The sequence below is a fragment of the Strix aluco genome, chromosome 7 (assembly GCF_031877795.1).
Source record: "Strix aluco isolate bStrAlu1 chromosome 7, bStrAlu1.hap1, whole genome shotgun sequence".
Lineage (NCBI taxonomy): Eukaryota > Metazoa > Chordata > Aves > Strigiformes > Strigidae > Strix > Strix aluco.
The window spans coordinates 3,777,502-3,799,571 of NC_133937.1; the positions used below are offsets into that span (position 1 = coordinate 3,777,502).

General features: G+C 53.1%; 1 protein-coding gene across 2 annotated transcripts in view; it reads left to right on the forward strand.

Moving 5' to 3' along the window:
• ADAMTS14 (ADAM metallopeptidase with thrombospondin type 1 motif 14) overlaps positions 1-22,010 on the forward strand; it is a 38,637-nt gene extending 16,627 nt beyond the window's left edge. The window contains exons 5-22 of one of the 2 annotated variants that reach the window (XM_074830225.1): positions 882-965; positions 2,653-2,809; positions 7,766-7,871; positions 8,047-8,190; positions 9,059-9,191; positions 9,329-9,442; positions 11,585-11,733; positions 11,934-12,109; positions 12,930-13,063; positions 13,278-13,401; positions 13,546-13,629; positions 13,786-13,949; positions 14,637-14,802; positions 16,118-16,250; positions 16,403-16,610; positions 17,010-17,136; positions 17,601-17,711; positions 18,390-22,010. In XM_074830225.1, coding sequence (XP_074686326.1) covers positions 882-965; positions 2,653-2,809; positions 7,766-7,871; positions 8,047-8,190; positions 9,059-9,191; positions 9,329-9,442; positions 11,585-11,733; positions 11,934-12,109; positions 12,930-13,063; positions 13,278-13,401; positions 13,546-13,629; positions 13,786-13,949; positions 14,637-14,802; positions 16,118-16,250; positions 16,403-16,610; positions 17,010-17,136; positions 17,601-17,711; positions 18,390-18,745 — 2,670 coding nt within the window. In that variant the 3' untranslated portion in view covers positions 18,746-22,010. The remainder of the gene's footprint in view (positions 1-881; positions 966-2,652; positions 2,810-7,765; positions 7,872-8,046; positions 8,191-9,058; positions 9,192-9,328; positions 9,443-11,584; positions 11,734-11,933; positions 12,110-12,929; positions 13,064-13,277; positions 13,402-13,545; positions 13,630-13,785; positions 13,950-14,636; positions 14,803-16,117; positions 16,251-16,402; positions 16,611-17,009; positions 17,137-17,600; positions 17,712-18,389) is intronic. The other variant, XM_074830226.1, reaches the window with a different exon arrangement.
• Positions 22,011-22,070: the final 60 nt, after the last annotated feature.

The following is a 22,070-nucleotide window of genomic DNA, read 5'->3' on the forward strand; positions in this document are numbered from 1 at the left end:
CTGCTCAGTGCCTCTCTGGGTGCCCAGCTGTCGCTACGCTCAGCTCGCAGGGACCTTTCTCATCTGAATGTCTTCTTCTCATGGTAGCACTTAGGGGTAGAATTTATTTATTCATCCTAAAAACACAGAAGGAAAAAGCTATAGCTCATTATTTCCTTTGCAATCATCTTTCTCATCTGAATATCTCTTCTCTTGGTAACACTTAGGAGTAGAATTTATTTCTTCATCCTAGAAACGCAGAAGGAAAAAGCTATAGCTCATTATTTCCTTTGCAAAGTCATTTTTAATGGCTGATGTTGATAGATATCTTATTGACTCACAAGCCCTCCCTGTTCTTTTCATTGTATTGTCTTCTCCTGGGGTTTCTGAAGTGGTAGGTCAAATTTGACTCACTGGTATAACTGAGTAATGCCCTTGCTTTGATGCGATTGCTCGCCTCTCCCCAAAAAGCCATTTTTTCTTTCCACCAAACACAACGATGCTGGAGCCCAAAGCATTTCCTTCCATCTGAGAAATTCACATCCCGAAGAGGGTGATGGCTCATTGTGAGATGCTCAGCAGTGGAGGCAGCCCCTGTGGGAAACGCAGCCCTCCTCCGCTCTCTTGATGGGTCGGGTGATGTCATTGACTATCTGAGACACCCATCCTGGAGAAATCTGGCTTATTCCAGTTTGGCTTTTTGACTTTATGGTTTTTACACAGGGGAAAATTAAAAAAAAAAACTGGGGGTGGGAGGAGGGAGATGAGATCTTTGCACCTGGTCTTGCGCGGACTTGGAAAGCGGGGTAGGATGCTGAACGTGGGAACGCAGAGGACAGGAGGGGCTTGAGAGCTGAGATGGTCTTAACCTCTCCTCTGTTTTATTTCCCTCCCTTCTTCAGGTGGATGAAATTTATCACGATGAGTCCCTGGGCGTTCACATCAACATCGTGCTCGTCAGGATGATCATGGTGGGATACCGCCAGGTAAATACAGTGCTTGGATGTGGCGAGGAGATGCCATTCAGGCTGGCCTCTGCTTTTCAGCTGCTTTCCCGGCTCGAGCCCTGCCCCATGAGGGAAGGAGGGCTGCCGAAATGCAATATAGACACAGCAGGCAGCTGCCACTTCTCCCAAGGCCGGCAAGTGTGCAGCGACACCATGACTTAAGTGTCTCATCACCATAATATTTAGCACTTAGGTGAGCCCTGGCTTGGAAAAATGTGGCTGTTCAGGTCAGCTGTTGAAGCCCAAGTGGCAACTGTGCTGAGCACGGATAAATTTGAACCCTCATCTGGCTGGTTTCTGGAGCCTGAAGGTCTGGAGAGCCCCATAGCCGTCCCCAGGGCAAAGAGAGGTCCCTGGGGAGACGGCGGGTGGGCTGCCATCAGCCTTTATCTGCTTGCTCTAGGGTGCTGGAAGACCCATGAGAGGCTTCCTCAGAAGCTCTAGCGTGGCAGTACATGGTGGGACAGAGGTGGCTTCCCACGCTGGTAGGAGCTGGATGTTAGTGAGGAGAAGCCGAAGCCAGGATCTCCTGTGTACCAGCCTTGACTTGGCAACCCTAGAAGGCGTCGCTGGCTGTCCTGCAGCTCTCAGGTGGCTTGGGCATGGACAGAAAAAGCATGGGAAGGTTTTGTGTGGTTTCTCAGGTTGCATTTATTTTTTAAGGCTCGTTTGAGCACGGCAGCCAGAGATTTTCTTTATAACAATGTGATTTGCTATACTTTTTGTGGCAAGCTCCTATCCTACATGAAGCGTTCTAGCAAGGGTATTAATGACTCAACACGGTGATGTCTGTGTGTGTGGTCCACGAATAAACCCCATTTGGTCTTGGAAAAAAACCTGCATGTTATAGGAATCTGCTTGGCCGGCAGAAACCCAATGCTCCTAGAGACTCGGGCGTGAGCAGATATTTGAATCCAGGCGAGATCTCAGCTCACCACTGTTAAGGTCTGATGCTTCCTGAAGCAAGTCCTCCTGTGGCTTCTTGTCTCCCACTTTGCATTTTGTAGGATAAAACCTCCGTGGCTTCCACTTAAGGGCCAGGGGAAGGGCAGTATTTCTTACCTTTCTTCCCACCGCTGTGGCTCAGGAGGTACCTGCCCGAGAGCATCATTTATTTTATAGAACATTGTTTATTTTATAGAGCATAATTTTGCAAAACGCTAATCTTGAACAAAAAAAATTACGAAGGACAAGGTATATATAAACAGTCCTGGGCATCTCCACCTGTTTCCTCTTGGGGTCTTGGTCTCTGTGGGTCAAGTTTCACAGGGGAGCGTTGCTGTGCTCATCGCTGAGCATCAGCATCTCATGATGGCTTGACAAGGAGCCCGTGAAAGCAGCTGGGAATCTGAACCCTCCTTGCTTCCCAGCTGCTCTCCTCTTTTATCTGCTGCTGCCCCAAGCACTTGTGTGACCAAAGAGGGTTGTATACTCTCCTGTGCCAGACCACATCCATTTGTGGGAATGATTTCCTAGCTGTTTTAAAACAAAAAAGGTGCAAGATGCTTTGCAGATGCGAAGTGGGATGTTGTTGCTTCTAATGATGAGAAGCACTGCTTCAGAGTCTTTCCAACCCCAAAACTCTTGACAGGTTCCTTCTCCTCCACTAACTTACCCATCTTTTTATATCTTTCTTTCTTTTTTTTTTTTTTAATTCTTTACCCAGTCAGTCAGCCTGATAGAGCGAGGGAACCCATCTCGGAGCTTGGAGCAGGTCTGCCGCTGGGCTCACTCGCAGCAGCGCTCCGACCCGGAGCACGCTGAGTACCACGACCACGCTGTATTCCTCACCAGGCAAGATTTTGGTCCCGCAGGTATGCAAGGTACTGTATTTATCTCGATCAGGTATGTGCAGTTTGCTGGGGGAAAGCCAGCAAGGGGAGAGGATTTCTTACAAACACAGTCTGTTTCTTGGCCAGCAAGGTCCAGAAAAAGGTTATAAAAATTGGTATTTCTTTAATGTGAAGTAGAAGAAAGACAGAATCAATCCAGAGCATCAACGTGAATGAATAAAAAAATAGTCTTTATTCATTCTGCCCTTACTTTGGTTTCATGCACCAATCCTCCCCTTGTCCCAAAGTACCATAAAAGTTTAAAAATAACATAAAAAAAGATGGAATACCATAGGGATCTTCATGGGGCCCGTCAATCCTTTCTGTATCCGGGAGGACCTTTAAAACCTGGTTTTACATAGGTCAGTTTCTTAACCCTCTTAGGACTTGGACATGGGAGTATTGAGTAAACCCTGGGCCAAAGAGGAGGTCTTACTGCAGTCTGAAGGAGTGATGGCAATAGTCCTCTCACCCTCTTGGTGCAGCGGCTGCTCTGACGTGGTCTGAGAAATTAGAGACCCCAGGCAAAAAAATTTAAAAAATTTGCAGGAAAAGCTTGTGGTGTTTCACAACTGTTAAAAAAGCAGATGCTTTGGTGTCATCATGAGAGGTGACTTCTCCCAGTTCTCCTGAGCCTGCTGCCTCCAAATTGCCATCTCCTTCCCACACTGGTGGCAAGGTCTGGATTTCTCATCAGGAGACTCTATTTGATGCTGTGAACATGCTGGTAATGTCACACTAATTTGTAGCATTAGTCCTTCTGGTGCACATAGGAGGAAGAAGAGGTAGAGATGGAGTCCTGTCCTTGTCTTGATTACCTTCCTGGAAAGGGTCTTCCTGCAGCAGTGGATGAACCGCAGGGGATATGCAGCTGGAAGCCCTCTTGAACATGCTGTTGGCCGTCAAAGAGCAGAGCTTGGGTTGTGCCAGCTGCTGACCTGCCTCGGGCTCCTTGTCTGGAGCTGCGCGGCAGTGTGGGTGGAATACCAGGTTTTGTTTCGTTTTTCTAGACCCTTCCTGGCAAAGTGACTGTGTCCAAAGGCATTGGTGAGAGGACCTTTTTTGGCATGTTGGCAGAGGGGGAGACTCACTGGACTCCCCCTTGGTGGGAAGGAGTTGTGAGATCGATGGAGTAGCCCTGCTCTAGGGGTGCTTGTTCCAGCTCCTTCCCCCTTTCCCTGGCTCCCTGCTTTTCACACGTCTTTGGGATGGACATTTGCTTTCTGCAGAAGTTCCCATGGCTGCCACGTCCTTGCCTGGTTGTGTTGCATGGCACAAGGTGTAGGTGCTTCTCACCCCCCGGGGACTGCCCTCTCATTGGGTTGCTGGGATAGTAACACTTTGCTTACCTTTGCCTCTTTTCCTCAAAACAAAGTCCTTTTAGATCCCTATCACCCATTGTCAGCTCAGGGCTACATGCAATGAAGGACCAGACCATGGTGCCTCCAATACTTGCTCGTGGTGTGTGTTCATTGATAGTATCTAAGCAGCTGCTGAGGTGATGGCAAATACCTGCTGGCTCTTTAGCCACTGCTGTAGGGTGTACGTGCCAGCTGGGAAGCATCTGTCCTGCTCACGCCTGTCCTGAAGCTGAGCTGACGGCAGAGGTGGTCCTGCCCCAAAGACCCTGCAGCCTAAATCAACAGCCAGGAGGAAGGAAGCCTTTGATGATGAAGTCCTCCAATTCACAGGGACCTGGGAATGGAGCCTAAATGTCAAGCCTGTGCTTAGCTTGATGCCTCAACTCTCCTTACATTTGTGTGCCCAATTAGCAGTGGGGACGGTGCTGAATCTGGCTCGTTAACCCATGCGGTTCTCTTAGCCCAGGCTATTTCCATGCTGGCAAGCCAACCACGCTCCGTCACCACATTCCCACCAGACACGGCTCATACCTCCCCCTTTGTTGTGTCACCTCCCCTTGGCCAGTAAACCAGACCAGTGTCTGGTCTGGCACGGCAGTGGTTAAGCTGGTTGCAAGTCCTTGCAAAGCGTTGTGGTCTTGTGGCGTAGCTCTCCTCTGTTGCAGGTCCAAGTTGAGCCCTGAGGAAGTTTACAAAAACTTCTCGGTGCTGGCAACAGCCCTGCTCATGGCATCTCCTGATGGGAATGGGAGCAGTCACGGCCACACAGGGAGATTTTGGAAAGCTGATGCGATTGTTGCTTTGGGAATTGAGGGAGGCTGAAAGGTGTGAAGGGGAAGGGCCAGGATGGACAGCTCAGCGGCACTGCCCTCACATGTGGGTTGCAAATAAACCCCTGCCCTTCAAAGAGAAATGCCTCTGGGTGCTGGACAGATGGGTTGTAAATTATTAATCGTTGCTGCTGAAGCCCTGTCTAAACGAGAAGAGAGTGCTGTGTCCCTCTGGAGTGGGCAGGCACAGAGGGTTTTCTGGCCCAGGCTGAAGGATGCTTTTGCTTAGATTTAATTTGTTGCCCTGTAATCACCTACGGTTGGCCTTTGAGCAGGCCGGTGGTGGTCCATGTAGAAGGTCAGAGAGGCTGAAAGCAGGTAGGAAATGTCCGTAAAGAATAATAAAGTGCATTTGGAGGAAGCAAGAGACTGGCTGGTGTCCTGCCAGTGTGGTGAGGACATGCCACTTCTATGTGTGTGTCTGGTAAGCGTTTGCAGGCTAATGTAGTCTTTACCAATGAAGTATTTTGCAGGTAATATTTCTTGCCATCGTTCTCCCATGGAGAACCCCTTATACTACTTCCAGTTCTTGGTGGGGGGTGTCTTAATTATGAGAGATCAGTGTCTGCCTTCCTGAGCATCCACCTTTTCATATTCCTTTGTCCCGTCTCCTGCCTAGACATCCAGAGCCACTTTAGTTGGGAATGTGTCCCATTTTCATCCTAGACAAAATATATTTGCTCTCCCCTTGTACAGAAAAATTGCCACATCTTTACTCTTTCTTGTGGAAAGTTTCATGGGGGAAAAAAAAAATTACTTAGAAATGGTTTATCCAGAATTTGACTCATTACTGTATGGTTAAACCCAATTATCTGATTCTCTCTCTCAAACTCTTAGTTTGGCCTGTTACCTGACACTTTCCTTCTGACTGCAGTACCCATTGCGCAAGTCATTTCTCCACTCTCTTTCTTAAGGTGTTTTAGTTTATTTGTTCATTGGAGTAAGACTTGTTGACCACTTGAATGTGGGGAAGATGAAGAGCAAACACTTCCCCCAGTAAATAAAACCCTGAGTGTATTTATTGAAGTTGCTTTGAGAAGATCCTTGTCATTGTGGAGGCTTCTCTGAGGTTACGTGGTGCTTTACGGGCAGAAGTGAACTTGCTCTGCATGTAATGAGAATCAGGTATTTATTTTATCTTTGGCTTTTTGCTCAGCAACTTGGGTTCATCTGACCTCCTTCATTTGGTGCACAGGCAAAAACGCATCCATCGCTTCCCACAAAATACTGTCTGAGTGAGCCCTTCAAAGGTTTGTGTCTGGGCTTGTTTTGAAAAATTAAATTATTGTGACGAGAGAAGTTTCCTTCAGAAGTTCCGTTGCAGGTGGACACCCTGGAAAATCTCTGCTCAGCTGATAAATAGAAATATCAAGGGAAATGCTCACCCCAAACTCCCTTGTTTTTGCCTTATGCCTGGGGTGATGGTAACTTCTGGGTGTCCAGCAGTGCGGCAGCCGCCCATCCCTTGTCCCATCAGACATCCGATCCGCTCAGTGCACCCACAGAGTCAGCTGCTGTTGACTTTAGGGCAGAGCTGTAGGAAACCTTTTATTTTTTGTTATAATCTATTGTCTTTGGCTAGCTGCGTGGTGCTGAGACCCACCCACTTGTTCGTCTTGGCAATTAAGCTGAGAGCAATCCCATCATTTCCTCTCCATCGTCTTCCAGGGCAATTAGTTGCAAGTCGCTGGCTTGGTGTGGAGCAAGTGGCCCATGAGAATGGTGGCACATGGGCTCTGTGGACCCCATGTTTTGGCCAGGGTGTGTGCAGGAGGGCAGGCACAGGGGTGTGCATCCACCCTCAGCTCATCAGCACCCCTCTCCTGCTGCAGCTCAGCCTCCCTCTTCCTCACTGAGCTTTCCTCTTCCAGCATCCCTATCCCCAGGGCAGAGTTATCCAGCATGGTCCTGCCCTGCTTTTGCCTCTCGGATCTGTAAGTCCTTTCTTTGTGCTAACTTCCTTCCCCTTGATGCCAAAAAGGGTCAGTCCTTAAAAAAATATATATATTAAAAAAATGTGGAGAGTAAATTCTAGAAGGTGCCAAGGAATTAATTGAATTGGGCAGAAATAATGTGAGAAAAAATGAAAAATAAACCAAACTCAAGATGATGCATTGCTGAATGGTGGGGGAAGGCTTCCCTGCCCACAGCTGCCCCACTGCACTGCACTTGATCGAGGGCTGGGGGCTGGGGAGGTGCATGGTCCTCCCCGGCCCTGTCTGGTGGGGGGGTGCCCCCGTGCCTGGGGCTGGTGTGGGTGCATGTGCGGGTGCATGGCAGGGGTCCCCGTAGCCTGCGGTGAGCGAGGCTTGGTTTTTGGTGGGGCTCTGGGGGACACCTCATGCTTTTCAGTCCCTCCCTTTCTTTTTAATAAAGAAGAATGCAGGGGTGCTGTTTCTGGGCTGGGGAGGTGGTGGTCACTGACAGCAATAAAGGATCCATGGGTTCCTTTGCTGCCCTCTCACTGGCCCAGACGTGTTAGCACGAGGGCAAAGAGATGGTGGCGAGGCTAGCGTAACCTCACCTGCTTTTGGCACTGGCAGCCAGGATGGTTGTACTGGTGAGCAAGTCCTTGGGCTGCCATCCAGGTGACCTGGGCAGCTCCTCCTCTTCAGTGCCTTCCTCTTTATTTTCTCCTCCTGTTGCAGTGAAGCCAGGCTGCAGGGGTTTTTTTAAATTTTTCATGTTTTCCCCCCTCTCTCAACGGTTTTTCTCTCTCCTCTCTTCCTCTGTCCTTCCCTTCTCTCTTGCCCCAGGCTACGCGCCGGTGACAGGGATGTGCCACCCTCTCCGCAGCTGCACCCTCAACCACGAAGATGGCTTCTCCTCGGCATTCGTCGTCGCCCACGAGACTGGCCACGTGTAAGTCATGGGGGCAGAGCTGGTTGTCCCCTTCGGCACAGGGACAAGCGTGGTGGTGCCCCTTTCTTTGCAAAAGGGACTTCCTGCTGGCGCAGGCGTGCGTACCACCGCGGCATGCAATGGGGCTGGTGTAAATCCTCCGGGAACCTGACTTTACACCAGCTTTTCCCACCAGATTAGGCATGGAACATGATGGCCAGGGCAACCGCTGTGCTGATGAGACCAGCATGGGGAGCATCATGGCGCCGCTGGTCCAGGCTGCCTTCCACCGCTACCACTGGTCCCGCTGCAGCAAGCAGGAGCTTAACCGCTACATTCAGTAAGTCAGTTTTAACCAGGAGGGGATGTTCCCCCTTTGGACGGCGTGACTGCCTGCATTTTGTGCTCCGCAGCTCCTGTGTGAAGCAGGCAGTGGGCAGGTCCCCATTGGTGTAGCTTGTTCTGGCCAGAATAGCAAAAACGGGTCCTGGGGAGGTTATTTTCACTTTTTCTTCTACTAACAGCTTTGGTTCCTTGCATGAGGCTGAACAGGTTTGGGACTGCGGAGGCTGGAGGCAAATAGGAGCCTGTTAAAAGCTGGAGATGTCAACAGAGCAATAGTTTGCAGAAGCTCTGTGCAGGTGGAGCCCAGATCCAGATCTCAAATATTTTTGCCATTTGATTTGGGCAGCCTGTGTGGTTTCCCCTTTAGGCTATAAAATGTTTTGTGCTGCATTAAAAAAAAAAAAATGTATAAACAGGCCAGGAGCTTTCTGTGTGTTGGGGCCAAGAAGAGCAGCAGGAGGACCCACTAGCACCAAGGGGCTCTGTCCCCGAGGGAGCTGCAGGCAGAGGTGGGATGCTTGTCTTTGGGGGACTCTGCACAGCTGCTCTTTGCTGGAAACATGTTTTCCAGTGTTGTGTAGTTAGCATCACAGAATCACAGAATCATCAAGGTTGGAAAAGACCTTGAAGATCATCCAGTCCAACCATTAACCTCACACTGACCGTTATCAACTCCACCAGATCCCTCAGCGCTGGGTCAACCCGACTCTTCAACCCTTCCAGGGATGGGACTCCACCACTGCAAGATAATTCGGATTTCTTGATATCTGAATTTGGAGAGAGGGCTGAAGGTGAGGGATGGGGTGAAGGAGGGAAATCCTCCATACCTGACTCTGCTTTGCCTCTGCCCTGCATCTCTGCAGCTCCTATGACTGCCTCCTGGATGACCCCTTTGAGCATCAGTGGCCCACGTTACCCGAGCTGCCGGGCATTAACTACTCCATGGACGAGCAGTGCCGCTTCGACTTCGGTGTGGGCTACAAAACGTGCACGGCGGTGAGTACGGGTTGCATGACCGCATTGCCCGCCACCCCTGGGACCCCCAACCAGGTGCCACGGGGGCGAGGAGGGGTGCTGTGAGCCTGCTGGGACTCCCCGCTGCTGTCCCAGCCCAGCTCCTCTGTGCTCCCCAGTTCCGCACCTTCGACCCCTGCAAGCAGCTGTGGTGCAGCCACCCGGACAACCCCTACTTCTGCAAGACCAAGAAGGGGCCACCCTTGGATGGGACCGAGTGCTCTCCGGGCAAGGTAGGGGCTGGTCTTGCCTGCCCCCTCCTTGGGAGGGGACAGGGACACCCTCGAGGGCAGCAGTTGGTGGGTGCCTGGTTTTTAGCTGGTATTACTCCTTATTTTCCCCAGTTTGTGCTCAGATGAGGACTTTGTTTTTCTTCTGGTCTGCCTGCTTCTGCATGTATATGTTGGAAAAACTGGTGGCCGATGTAGGTTTTGGGTGGTTCTCTGCTGAAGAATAGCTGGGCATAAAATATCCAACAATTTTTGATGAGTTTCTGTATAAATCCCAGCAATCTTGCTGAAAATGCAGACTCCTTGAGTGCTTGAATGAGGGTTTGCCAAAAGCTTCCAAAATGAGGCTTTTTGAGACGTGTACAGACGTGTTCCATGTTGTGCTGCCACTGCAACATGTGGACTGGAAGGCCCACGGGCTGGTCAGCGTTTTGGCCCTTGGGGGACCTTCCCTGCATCTGTCATGGTGGTGACTGAAGGCACACTTGGCTTTTCCCCAGGGCTGGAGTTAAAGCCTGGGTCTGGGTGCCCATGAGGTGACACCGCAGCTTTGTGTCAGGCATTGTATATGTGTGTGTGGAGCTCTGGATTTCACTTACCAAAATGCCCAGCAGCTTGCTGCTGCGCTCCGTACAAAGTTTGGGTTTATCCCCCCTGTGCCAGTGGGGAGGCGTCCCCAGGGCTGATCCAGTCCCAGACCCAGGTGTAATTCAGTGCCTGCCCAAGGATCTGCATGGGTAGAAAGAGGGAGTTTGGCTGGAGAGAGAAAACCAGTCCAGGAACTAAAAAATACAGTGTTATGGAAAGAAAACCAAAGGGATTTGTTTTGCAGAGGGATCTTTGCATGCTCCAGGCTTGTGCCTTCAGCAGCCTTTTGCATGGGTTTGTCCTTCCACATCCACGTTTCTCCGTCTGTGCAGCTGAGTGGCTTGTGTGTCATGTCTGGAGCAAATCACTCCTTCTCTGTTGCCTGCTTTTCCAGCTATGATTTAAAAAAACAAACCACTTGTGAGCGAATAAACCCCGGAGAGAAACATGACGATGTAACTCAGCTGCCAGCTTCCCAGCTGATATAAACCACCACTGTCCAGGCTCTTCTATGCCAGGTTCAAGCACAGATGTGTTGGGAGCCTGCCCTGCTTGTCCCTGCTCCTCCGCTGCATTTTCTGCTGCCAGTCCCTGCTGTGGAGCTGTGCTGGGCTCTTGCAGCGAAACTGCGGGCTGCTGGTGCTCCTGAATTGGTCGTGAAACATGTAGCTTGGTGGTCCCCAAACCAGACTGTTGTCACCAAATGGGATAAAAGAACTTAACACCAATGTGATGTAGATAAGCAGACACTCCTTTATTAACAGCCCGGTGCGTAGGGGAGTCGTCTCACCAACAACGCACACCTAGCTCGTGTAACATGCTGATTATAAAGGATACAGTGGTACATATTAATCAAGTTTTCATACATAAACGTTAACTCCCATAACTCATTTTCTTATTCCCACCCCTTTCTGGTCATGTGCACTTGAGTCCTGAAATGAGTCGGGGGGCTGCTTTTGTGACCACCATGGATTACTGACTCAAAAGAAAGACCCTCCAATGCCCTTGACCCAAGGACTTTGGCTCACGTTACAATTTTGACATGCTTCAAGGCCCTTTCACACTGTGTCTTTTAAAACACCTGGTGTATCCTTTTAGAACACCTGGTCTACAGGGCAATAAATCGTCCTTACCAAACAGCCTAACCATAGTACTTGGTCATGAATCTTATTCTTTGAGTAGAAATTTGGTTAATGATTATTACCAGCCTATGTGGCCTTAGCCTAGGACTTTACAAAGGACTTTGTAGCAGCATAACTGGTTGCATGGTTACTCTAAATCATTCCTTATTTAAAACCACATCACCAAAAATCATTAAAATCAGCTCAAATTAATAACAAATCAGTGACACTGTCACATGCCCAGGGACCGCTCCTGGTCCTGCTTCCCATGGGAGGGACGTGCCTGAGAGCATGATGAAGAGCACCTTCCTCCCATGCTTTGCAAACCGCGAGCTGTTTTTGTAGTGCTGTGGGTGCAGGAGGGCTCTCTTTGCTGGTGCCGAGTGCTTTGGAAGAGGCAGGCGTTGAGTTCACCCCTCTTCCTCCTCCCTTCCAGTGGTGCTTCAAGGGTCACTGCATCTGGAAGACGTCTGAGCAGCCTTACAGCCAGGATGGCAGCTGGAGCTCCTGGTCCAAGTTCGGCTCGTGCTCCAGGACCTGCGGGGGAGGCGTGCGCTCGCGCAGCCGGAACTGTGACAACCCGCCGTACGTTTGGCCTCCACCTCCCTCCTTTTAGCGGGGTGAAACTGGAAGTGACAGAGAGCCAGAGGTTCCTCGCTCTTCCCTTTGTGCGCTCGGTCGACAGGGATGGGATATTGCTCCTCTGTGGGCTGTGCCGTGCATTTGGGTGCTGAACAGCATCCCCCCCCCAAACGCTCTTTTAACCCACCTGCTTTATTTTCCAGCCCGGCGTACGGTGGGCGCCACTGCCCGGGAGCCACCTACGAGTACCAAGTGTGCAATGCCGAGGAGTGCCCGGGGCCCTACCAGGATTTCCGTGCCCAGCAGTGCTCCAAGCGCAACTCCTACTACACCCACCAGAACAGCAAGCACGCCTGGCTTCCCTACGAGCATCACGACGGTGAGCGGCAGTGGGTCCTAGCAAAGGAGCAGTAGCCAAATTGCCTTCCCTCCCAGAGGATGCCGTGCTGGTGGCCATCACTGTGGGATGGAGACTGTGCCAGCTGCACAGATGTTGGGTTGTGGAAAGCTCCTGGGCTGGAAACTAGAGTGTAATAAGCCAGCACCAAGCAGCCAGATCTTTAAAATCAATTTCTTGTGTTTGCCCTCAGGTGTCATGTAGAGAAACCCAGCCGTTGCTCTGGTTCCTGCTGTCTCAGAGCGCAGCAGGGGTGGGCTGAGAAGATCAGCCCGTGTTGAAACTTCTCCTTGCTCCTCCTGCGCTAGTAAGAGGAGAGCCCCTTGGTAGCCAGAGATAATTCTGTCTGCGCTACTTTAAAAGTCTTATCTCCACTTTCTGTGTGCTTTGGCACACAGAGGACTTGTTTTCCATGGAGGTGGTGGTGGGGGTGATGATGCTCCCTGCTCGCTCCCGGAGCCGCAGTGGGGAGCATGCTGCTCTGGGCTGGGGTGGGAGCCAGGTCCACCTGCCTGGCACGGTATTCCTTGTGCGTGCAGCCAAGTGCCTGGCATTGTGATGTTACGTAGCGTGTCCCGTCCAGGCTCTTAATTTCCGGAGTGTACTGGGCAAAGGTGCAGGCTCTTGAGCAGCAAATGGAGGTGGCAGAATAAGGCACATGAGTAGCCTGGGCTTTGGAATTCTCACTGTGCTCAGGGGTACAACAGCTGAGATGGGTTTCTGTCTTCAATCACTCTAATGTATTCCCACAAACCCCTTTTTTCCTCCCTCTTTTTCCTCTTTACTTCTTATTTTGCTGCAGATGCTCAGAAGTGCGAGCTGATCTGCCGGTCCGAGGGGACGGGGGACGTGGTGTTCATGAATCAGGTCGTTCACGACGGTACCCGGTGCAGCTACCGAGACCCCTACAGCATCTGCGTCCGGGGCGAGTGCGTGGTGAGGAGCTGATGGCTGCTGCACAATTGTCCCTGTCCTTTGCCTGCCCAGGAGAGAGCTAGTGCATCCCCTTGACCCACGATGCCTTGGGAACACACATTTTAGCCCGGGGACTGACCCTGTGTGCAGTAAAGGGCTATGGGAATGGCAAAGCGATGGGGTGGGCTGCAGGGATGTAACCCCATGCTTGTCTTCTCTTCCGCACGGGTGACAGCACGTTGGCTGTGACAAGGAGGTCGGCTCCCTGAAGCAGGATGACAAGTGCGGGGTCTGCGGGGGGGACAACTCCCACTGCCGGACGGTGAAGGGCACGCTGGCCAAGACCCCCAAGCAGCTGGGTGAGCGGGCTGGGTGGGTTGGGGAGCGGGTTTCATCTGGGTCAGCTGGATTCACAGGTGGCTGTGAGCGGGTATGCGTCCGGTTGGAGCAAACCTGCTCTTTCTCTTCCCTCCATCCTTCCTCTCTTCCTCCCTCCCTTTCAGCGGGTGTTTTGAAGATGTTTGAGATTCCAGCTGGGGCGAGGCACCTTCAGATAGAAGAGATGGAGCCCACATCCCACAGCATCGGTGAGTATGCCGTAGTTTGCCTCTCCTTTCACCCACTACCCTTTTCTCAGCCCTATTCTGAGAATTCCCACCCAAAGGGTCTTATCCAGGTCGTTCCAGCCCTTCAAAGGCAGTGACCAGAGGAAATGACATTGAAATACCTCCTTTCTCCTCCAGCTGTTAAGAATCAAGCCACGGGTAACTTCATCCTTAATGCCAAGGGTAAAGAAGCCAAAAGCCAAGTGTTCATTGAGATGGGCTTGGAGTGGGAATACACCATTGAACATGGCAAGGAGAGCCTGAAAACCAGTGGCCCTCTGCACGAGGCCATCAGCGTTTTGGTAAGCCTGGCTGACCCATCCTCTGGGGGTGCTGGGGATGGCCATCACCCAGCGGTGCAGAGATGGAGGGTGGTCTGAGATGGAATGTAGGAGGGGATGGAAGGACTTTGGCAGAGAAAGGACGTAGGGCATGTCATTAAAACCAGGGAAATGAGCTAGCCAAAAGCAAGGGTTAGTGAGTTGTGTGCAAGAATGTCATAAGGACACGTTGCTCGGGTGCTTGCCTTTGAATCCGACTGCATTTTGCTCTGTGCAGCAATTGCTCATGACTCCATGTCTCATTTTAGTTATTTGGTATTTGAGGGAGTTAGGGATTGGGTTCCCTGGGCACCTGGGCACTCCCGTCCATCCCTGTGGCCGGTGCTGGCTTTGGGTGTAGACTGTGGTCCTGCAGGTCAGAGGAGAGACCAAGGACACCTGACCTAAGGCTGGAGTTTGGATGTTTGGGCAGCATTTTTGTCCACAACTGGAGAGGTACATTCCTGAAGGGTAGACTCTGTGTTCAGAGCCCACCTAATCATGTTGGAGCTAGTAACAGGGTTTGTTTCTCCTACTCTCTTGTGTACCGTACCACGCAGTCATTGTTCACTTCTTTTTTCTTTGATGGCCTCCTCTTCCCTTCCCTCTTCTATGGCATCGCTCTTTCCTCTCCTTCCCCCTCTCCAATTGTCCTTTCTCTGCCTGCAGGTCATCCCTCAGGAGGAGGAGGCAAGGAGCAGCCTGATGTACCGGTACATCATCCACGAAGACCTGCTGCCCATGATTGGAAACAACAACGTCCTGCTTGAGGAGATGGATTCCTATGAGTGGGCCCTCAAGAGCTGGTCTCAGTGCTCCAAGGCGTGTGGAGGAGGTAGCTTTCCCTTTGTAGCAGACTACAGCGTGGGCTTGGGAGGATGCTTGGGTATGTTAGGCAGTGCGTGAGCCCTTTGGGGCATCTCTGGCTTGGAAACGTGCAGGTGCTGTTTTAAAGTGTTTCTCCCCAAGATCACACATTGCAAGGCTTTAGACCTAGACCTGGTACTGTTTGGAGGCCTGGCTTTCTTCTCCATACCCATGTTCTTCACACCTCTGTAATTTGGGGGTTCTACCACATGGGAATGTGAGCGTTAAAAACCATTATTGCAGAGAAGTTTAGCTGAGCATTTTAGCCAGATTTCTTATGAAAACAGGCTTATGTGATTGTGTGTGTACCTTTGTCTGTCTATCCACGTACCTGCTTTGATTTTTTTAATTCCTCGGCTGTTTTTAACTGGATTTGAGTCAAGGAGTAGTGGTCTTGCAGATGACTGCTCCTAAAGCTTGTGTGGAAATAGGTGTGGACACACCAGTAGGTTCTGTGATGGAGGGCAGGTAGCACACACGAGCTCCTGGCAGAGTTACTGATGGATTTTTCCCTCTGGGAGGAAGCGTATGTGCCCACATGCTGGCATTGGGGGCTTTGCTGATGAAAGCCTTGCCAGTGGGATCTGACTTTGAAGCTGGCCCTGCTCTGAGCAGGAGGTGGACCAGAGACCTCCAGAGGTCACTTCCAACCTACCTGACTCTCCAATAATAGAGAAGACCTCACACTTCTACCTTGCAGCTGGAAGATTTTGGGACTGGCAGAGCTGGAAAGTGAGCTCTTGCTGGCTCTGTGGCCCTTGCTGCAGCAGGGCTCCCGGCAGCGCAGCAGGCAGCTCATGGCTAAGGCTGGCTTAGCCCCAGTCTGGTCTACTCCCAAGCAAGCACAGCTTATTTGGCAAATTACAGCAGTGCTTTGGCTGGGCTTGTGATGTGCTGCTTTTTTTTACCCCCATCTAGAGAAATAAAGCCAAATCTGTAGCTTGCTAAGTGCTCGTGGCTGTGTCTCCACCAGGAAACTCTCATGTCTTGACTTGGGTTTTTGGGAGACCAGCTTGGGGGAGGGATGGGGGGGACACTGAGTCTGCTTTGCCTCTCTCTGTGTGTGCACCCCACGGCAGCCTGGGTGACCCCAAGAGGCTGGGGGGTCCAGCACCCACATGAGCATCCTCTGCAAGCCTGGGTGAAGGACTGCTTGGGTCCCATCTGAGCAGTGACATCTGAGAGCACACATCCCATCCCGGCAGGGATGCAGGAGAAGGAGGTGGGGAGCCGGTGAGACCCCTGCCCCCGTTGCCTCACCGCCTATGCTCTGTCCCCACCAGGCATCCAGTACACCAAGTACGGCTGCCGGCGGAAAAGCGACAACCGAATGGTGCATAGAAACTTCTGCGACAACGGCAAGAAGCCGAAGCCGATCCGGCGGCGCTGTAACCTCCAGGAATGCTCCCAGCCAGCGTAAGTCCCCCCCAGCCAGCCCGGGGTGCTCTCATCCCCTCTACGGGAGTATTTGGGGCTGTGTTGGGAGCGCGCCGGCCTCTTCCCAGTGTGGGCATCGCCTCTAGTGCCTTCACCGTGTCCATCTTCCCCCCCACCCCTCTCCCCTGCAGCTGGGTGGCCGAGGAGTGGGGTGCCTGCAGCAGGTCCTGCGGCAAGCTGGGGGTGCAGGCGCGGGCGGTGCAGTGTGTGCAGCGCCTGCAGGACGGCACCAACCGCACCCTGCACACCAAGTACTGCCCCGGGCAGCGCCCCGAGACACGCCGGCCCTGCAGCCGCCTGCCCTGCCCTGCCCAGTGGAGGACGGGCGCCTGGTCGGAGGTGAGCTGGGAAGAGGGCCTCGGGGTGGAGAAAGCCCCCCAGCCACACGGCGGGGTTGGGAGGAGGGGTGTAGGAGCTGGGTGTGAAGGCCGGGTGCTTGTAGAGCAGGCTGGTCTCATAGGGATGGAGATAAGGGTACAAGAGCCAGCGATGTTTTCACCGAGGTTTGTGGGGAAACTCAAAATGAGACAGGGGATAGCATCCCTGTGCAGGCTGGTGGAGAGCGGGGCGGCGGCATGCTGAAGAGGAGGGGAGAAAGCCTTTATTAGGCAGCAATATCCACCCGAGGAGTCATCATCTGAAAATACTTGCAAATCCCCCTCCGGGGTGGCTGTCGGGGTGTGCGGGCTCCCCCCACCCCAGCCCTGACTGTCTGTCTGTGTGTCTGTCTGGGCACAGTGCTCGGCCAGCTGTGGGGAAGGCGTCCAGCAGCGGCAGGTGGTGTGCAAAGGCAGCGAGGGCGGCGGGCACTGCGAGGGCGACAAGCCGGAGGCTGTCCAGGGCTGCCACCTGGCCCTCTGCCCAGGTGAGAGGAGGAGGAGGAGCAGGAGGGGTCACCTGGAGGGGGGCATGTGCCAGTGGGGACCAACCTTGATGCATGCCTCCAGCCCATCTCGGCTTCAGGAGGATGCCAGCAAAGAAGGATGGGTTGAACATCCCTGATGCTGCTGGCAGAGAAAGGGTTAAACGCCAGCCAAAATGTTACACTTTGCTGTTCTTGGCCCTGATATTTGCTGTAGGTGGTTTGGGGTTTTCTGGCGGTTAGGGGATGCGGTGAGCTGAGGGTATGATGGAGATGGACACCCTGGAGTTCATCTTGGCCCAGCACTTAAGTCACCCAAAACACCCCAACTGGGTGCTCCCCAAGGGACCTCGTTTTTAAGGAGATCCCTTAAAACAAAAAAATCCCCCACCAAAACATCCTCCTAAGGTATTCTGAGTGCCCCCAACCTCCCGTGGCGGCTGGGCATCGTGGTGCTCTCTCCACAGGGAAGCTCTCCGGCATCACCGCCAGCGCCGACGCCGGTGACCACAGCACGCCCAAAGGGCAGCGGGTGCCCCAGGATGGGGCCAAAAACCCCGTTAGCAAGATCTCCTCCAGTAAGTGTCCCTGCTCGGGTAAGCGTGACGCTTCCCGGGATAACCCTCCCTGCAGCTCCCTGCGGGAAAGAGGGGCGGCTCAAAGGGAGGGGGCACATCCAGCACTGATTCTGGGGAGTTTTACCCTCCACTGCTGCATCCCTGAGCCTCTGCTTGCAAAGCCTGCTGCTCGGTTGCCATCTTGTGGAGTCTGGGATCTTACAGTTTCCACTGCCTTTGGCCAGACAACCGTGTTGCACTCCGCTTTGCCTCCTGGATTTTATGCCCTTTCCTTTTTACCTGGAACTTTTATCAGCCTGCCGTGTTTACCCAAGCAGGGAGATGGCTTCTGGCTTTTGCCCCTTGCTCCAAGCAAGGCGTTGCTTAGAGCGCTTCATAGCTGGGGCGAGCTGCATCGTGATCTGATTTAAGATGCTGGTTTGGAGAACCCCTTGCTCTATCTTTTTTCTGCCATGCACACAAACCTTGAGCGCTCTGGCTTCATTTTCCAACTCCCTTACCCCCCCTTCCTATACAAGCGTTACCAAAATGCTGCCCTGGGGCAGAGAGCAATAGTAGGTTTGGGGACAGCAAGGGGGACACCTTGTTGCCTTTGGGACTGTTGGAAGGGTGCAGGGGTGGAAGCCTAATGCCATCTTCATCTTTCGTGCTGTCTGACGCTGCTCTGTCCCTCTCCAGGGGAGCCTTGCCTGGGGGACAAGTCCATCTTCTGCCAGATGGAGGTCCTGGCTCGCTACTGCTCCATCCCTGGCTACAACAAACTCTGCTGTGAATCCTGTGGCAAGAAAGCCTCCTCCACCACTGGTTCACCCCCCACCACTGGTCCCAGCTCTTCCCCGGGAACCGCCGCTCCCAGCCCTGCTCTGCCACTCTCCCCCCGCCCCACCGCCCCTGCCCGGGGGGGACCCGGGGGGGACCCCACCCCGGCGCCTCAGGCTGGGCCAGCCGCTGGTGGAGGGATGCCCGGCAGCGGCACTTTTCCCGGGGGGCTGCCAGCCCCGAGCGAGCTGGGCAGGGGCCAGGCAGCCAGGTAACCTGCTCGGGAACACCTCGCCGAGGGGCAGGGGAAGCCTTTCGCCTCCCTCCCTTCCTCCCTCCCTCCCTCCCTCTCCTCTTCCCCCTCTTTTTCCTCTCCCCCCCATTTCCACTGATGGTTTTCATGGGTGGCACTGCCAGGTTTGGAAACGACCTGGCTCATGCAGAAATTCCCGGGAAAACCACTTTTCTTCTCATGATCCCCCCACCCACCCCCTCCCCCCGCCCTCCCAACTGTGGCATGGTTTTTTTTGACAGTGCCACGGAAAAAAGGTGAAAAGGAGCAAAAAAAGCAACAGCAGCTTGGCTGCAGGTAGACGAGCTGCTTCCTCCCAAGGTGCTAAAAAGATTTGAGGGGAGGGCTTTAATGTTGCTTTTTCTTTCCCCCTGCCCCAAGCAACAACACAAGATGTGCTGGAGAGGAGGGTCCTGGCTCGGCGGTTCAGCCCCGGTGCTCGGAGCTTGGCGGTAGCAATGGGAGGATGCTGGGGATCTGGGAGGGGCAAGCAACTGGAGGGAGGTGGTGAGATGGTGGGGAGAAATGTTGGGAGATGCCCAAACCGCTGCCCTGGGCTGTCCCTGTTTTGGGGTAGAGAGTTTGGGAAAGGCGTCTGGGGGAAGATGGAGCGTGAAAACCGTAGACCAGCTTCTGTGCTGTATTGCGGGATAGTCAGGAGATGGTCCAGGCAACTCTAACACGAGCAATAAGAACAAGGTCAAAGACCAAATATACATGTGAAAAATGCCTGTCACCTGGTGGTGACTTTTTAGCCAATACTGCCCTTGGTCAGCCTTGAGCTGGCACTGATGCCCAGCCTCCGCAGGACCACCAGCCTGACCCCTGCACCCTTGTACCCAGTGCCTGTGGGGCATCAACACTTTCGGAGGGAAATGGGGACGGCTGGGAAGGTGGGAGTGGATTTTAGGGGCAGTTACAAAGAAAGGAGAGAGGAAGATTCATCTACGTCTTTTTTGTCACATGGGAGGGGGTGAAAGGGGGGTGATTAATGCCGTTAAAAAAATATTGTGCCAAGTACTAAACCTATGCACAGCACTTTAGGAGCCTAGGGCTGTGTGCAGCTTGCTTGGTGTCAGGTCAGCTCCAGGCACAGGGTCTGCCCGGAGGAGTTACTGAACTCGAAACCTCCCCAGGGCGGGGTCAGGCAGCCCGCTGTGGGTGTCCCCAAGGAGTCTGCCGTGGTTTCGGTGCTTAGGGGTGGGCAGCCTCCCAGCTGAGGGCATCCAGCACCTCTGGGTGCGGTGATGGGGGAAGGTGGGCTTCTGTGGGGGATAAGCACAGGCAGGGAGGAGGTTTTGGGGACAGAGAGGTGGAGTCTGAGGAAGGCAAGGCTTGACAGATAGACCAGTTCAGCATCACAAAGCGGGGTCTCTCGGGAGCACGTGCTGGCCCTGATGGTGCTGTTTCCCTGGCCATCTGATGGGCAGGACAGGGCATCTCCAGGGGCAGTGTTTGGGAAGCTCTTCAGGTGTCTGGGGCTTGCTGGCGAGGTGGCCCACGGTGCTCGGCATGTACCGAGAGCCTGTGGGTTTTAGGGCACGCTGCTCTTTGAGCCTGGTGCTTTCAGTGCTGTCAGTGCTGAGGAAGAGCGCTGCATCCATAGCACTTGTGTGGCTGCAAGAAACTTGAGGTTGGGGCATTTTGGAGGAGCTCACATCATTGTGCAAGCTCCCCTCAGCCTTTGCTGGGCTGGTGTGGATTGCAGCAGGGGAGACGTTGAATTACACACTTTAATTGAAAAGAATGGAGACCGCTGTGCATTCCTGGTGTTTTAAGCATTGGACTCCCTCTGCAATGCTCCCCTGGAGCTACCCAACACTACAAAAAGGGCTGAAGAGATGGTAAGAGGGCAGCTTGTACACCCTCCTGCCCCGGGATCGCCTCTGAGTCAAGGCTGGACGAGCATTTATCTACCTACTCTTAAAAGCACCTGAGGCTGGAGATCCCCAGCCTCCTGGGTGCTGCCCTTCAGCATTAAGTGGGCTTCATGAAAGATGGAACAAAGCCACGCATCTGTCTGAGCCAAGCAACCAGCACACCTCGTGGGAACAGACAGACGGAGGGATGCCTACGAAACGCTGCGGCGGGGTGCCCAGGTCCGAGGCGTGCAGGTATTGGTACCCGCAGGATCGATGAGATACTGTGGGCGTACCAGGCTGGGATTTATTCCTTGGACTGCTGCCACTACTGCCATGCCCCTTGCCAGCCTATCCGCCAGCACTGCCCTCCGTGGGAGTGCCATCATTTATTTATTGTGCCAAAGATAACGCTTTGTTTACTCTTCAAGGAGCATCTCTCCCCAGCGGTGCAGGGTGGGAGGGCTGGGGCTGGTGCAGGCTGTGCCTCAGCCCCCTCCTGCTACTGGGACAGCCCTGGACTGGCTTGGGGCAGAACTGAGCTTGCTTCACCTTCCCCTGCCCCAAGCAAGGCTTTTCAGCCCCCTTGAGTAGCCTTGGAGGCATTGAATAAAAAAAAAACCCTTCTCCCCCTGAAAAATGGGCTGTAATGTCTGCAGGGCGCAGTATGTGTGCATGTGTGCTCACTCCTTCCTCCCAAATTCTCAGCTGCACCCCTCCCTTCAGTGCTGTCCTGGGCATTAGTGCTTTATTGCATTAGGAATATTTGCAGTGGTTCCTTGCTATACCTCGGAGGAGAGCTGTGGCTCAGGACTGGCCCAGCCCCCTTGCACTCCACAACCAGGGTCCCCGGGGGGTGCTTTGGGGCAAGGGGGCTGCGCTGCAGGTGCTAACCCCCGCCTCTAGCTGAGAGAGGGGGGCGAGATTTAAAGCAGGGTGCGATAAACCCCCCTTTGCCACCTGTGGATGCTCTGGGGCGGTGATGCAGCAGGGCTGGGACCCGGCACTGGGTGTTTATTCCAGGTGAGCACAAGAAGGTGAGCACACACTGAGGTTGGGCCGCTGCTCGCCGTGCTGGTGCCACAGTGCATGGAAAGCTGCGGTGTGGGGATGGAGCGATGCGACGGCCCAGCTCCCAGCAGGGATTTGGTCCTGTCTCCAGGAGGAGAGGGTGCATCTGGTCCCTCGAGTCCTCCTGGGCCGGGTAGATGCACCAAGTCATTCCTGTGATGTAATCTTGTCCAGTGTTATGATGATGTATAAAGTTTTGTACATACGAGATTCAGAGCTTTTTAACTTTTAATATTTATTAATTTTGTTGGGTTCTCTTTTTTTTTTTTTTGAACTCTAACATAATGTAAAAAAAAAAATAAATCCACATCAAAATCTTTCTGTTGATTTATTTGTGGGATGGGTGTGCGAAGGGGGGGAAACACGACTTATCTGTGT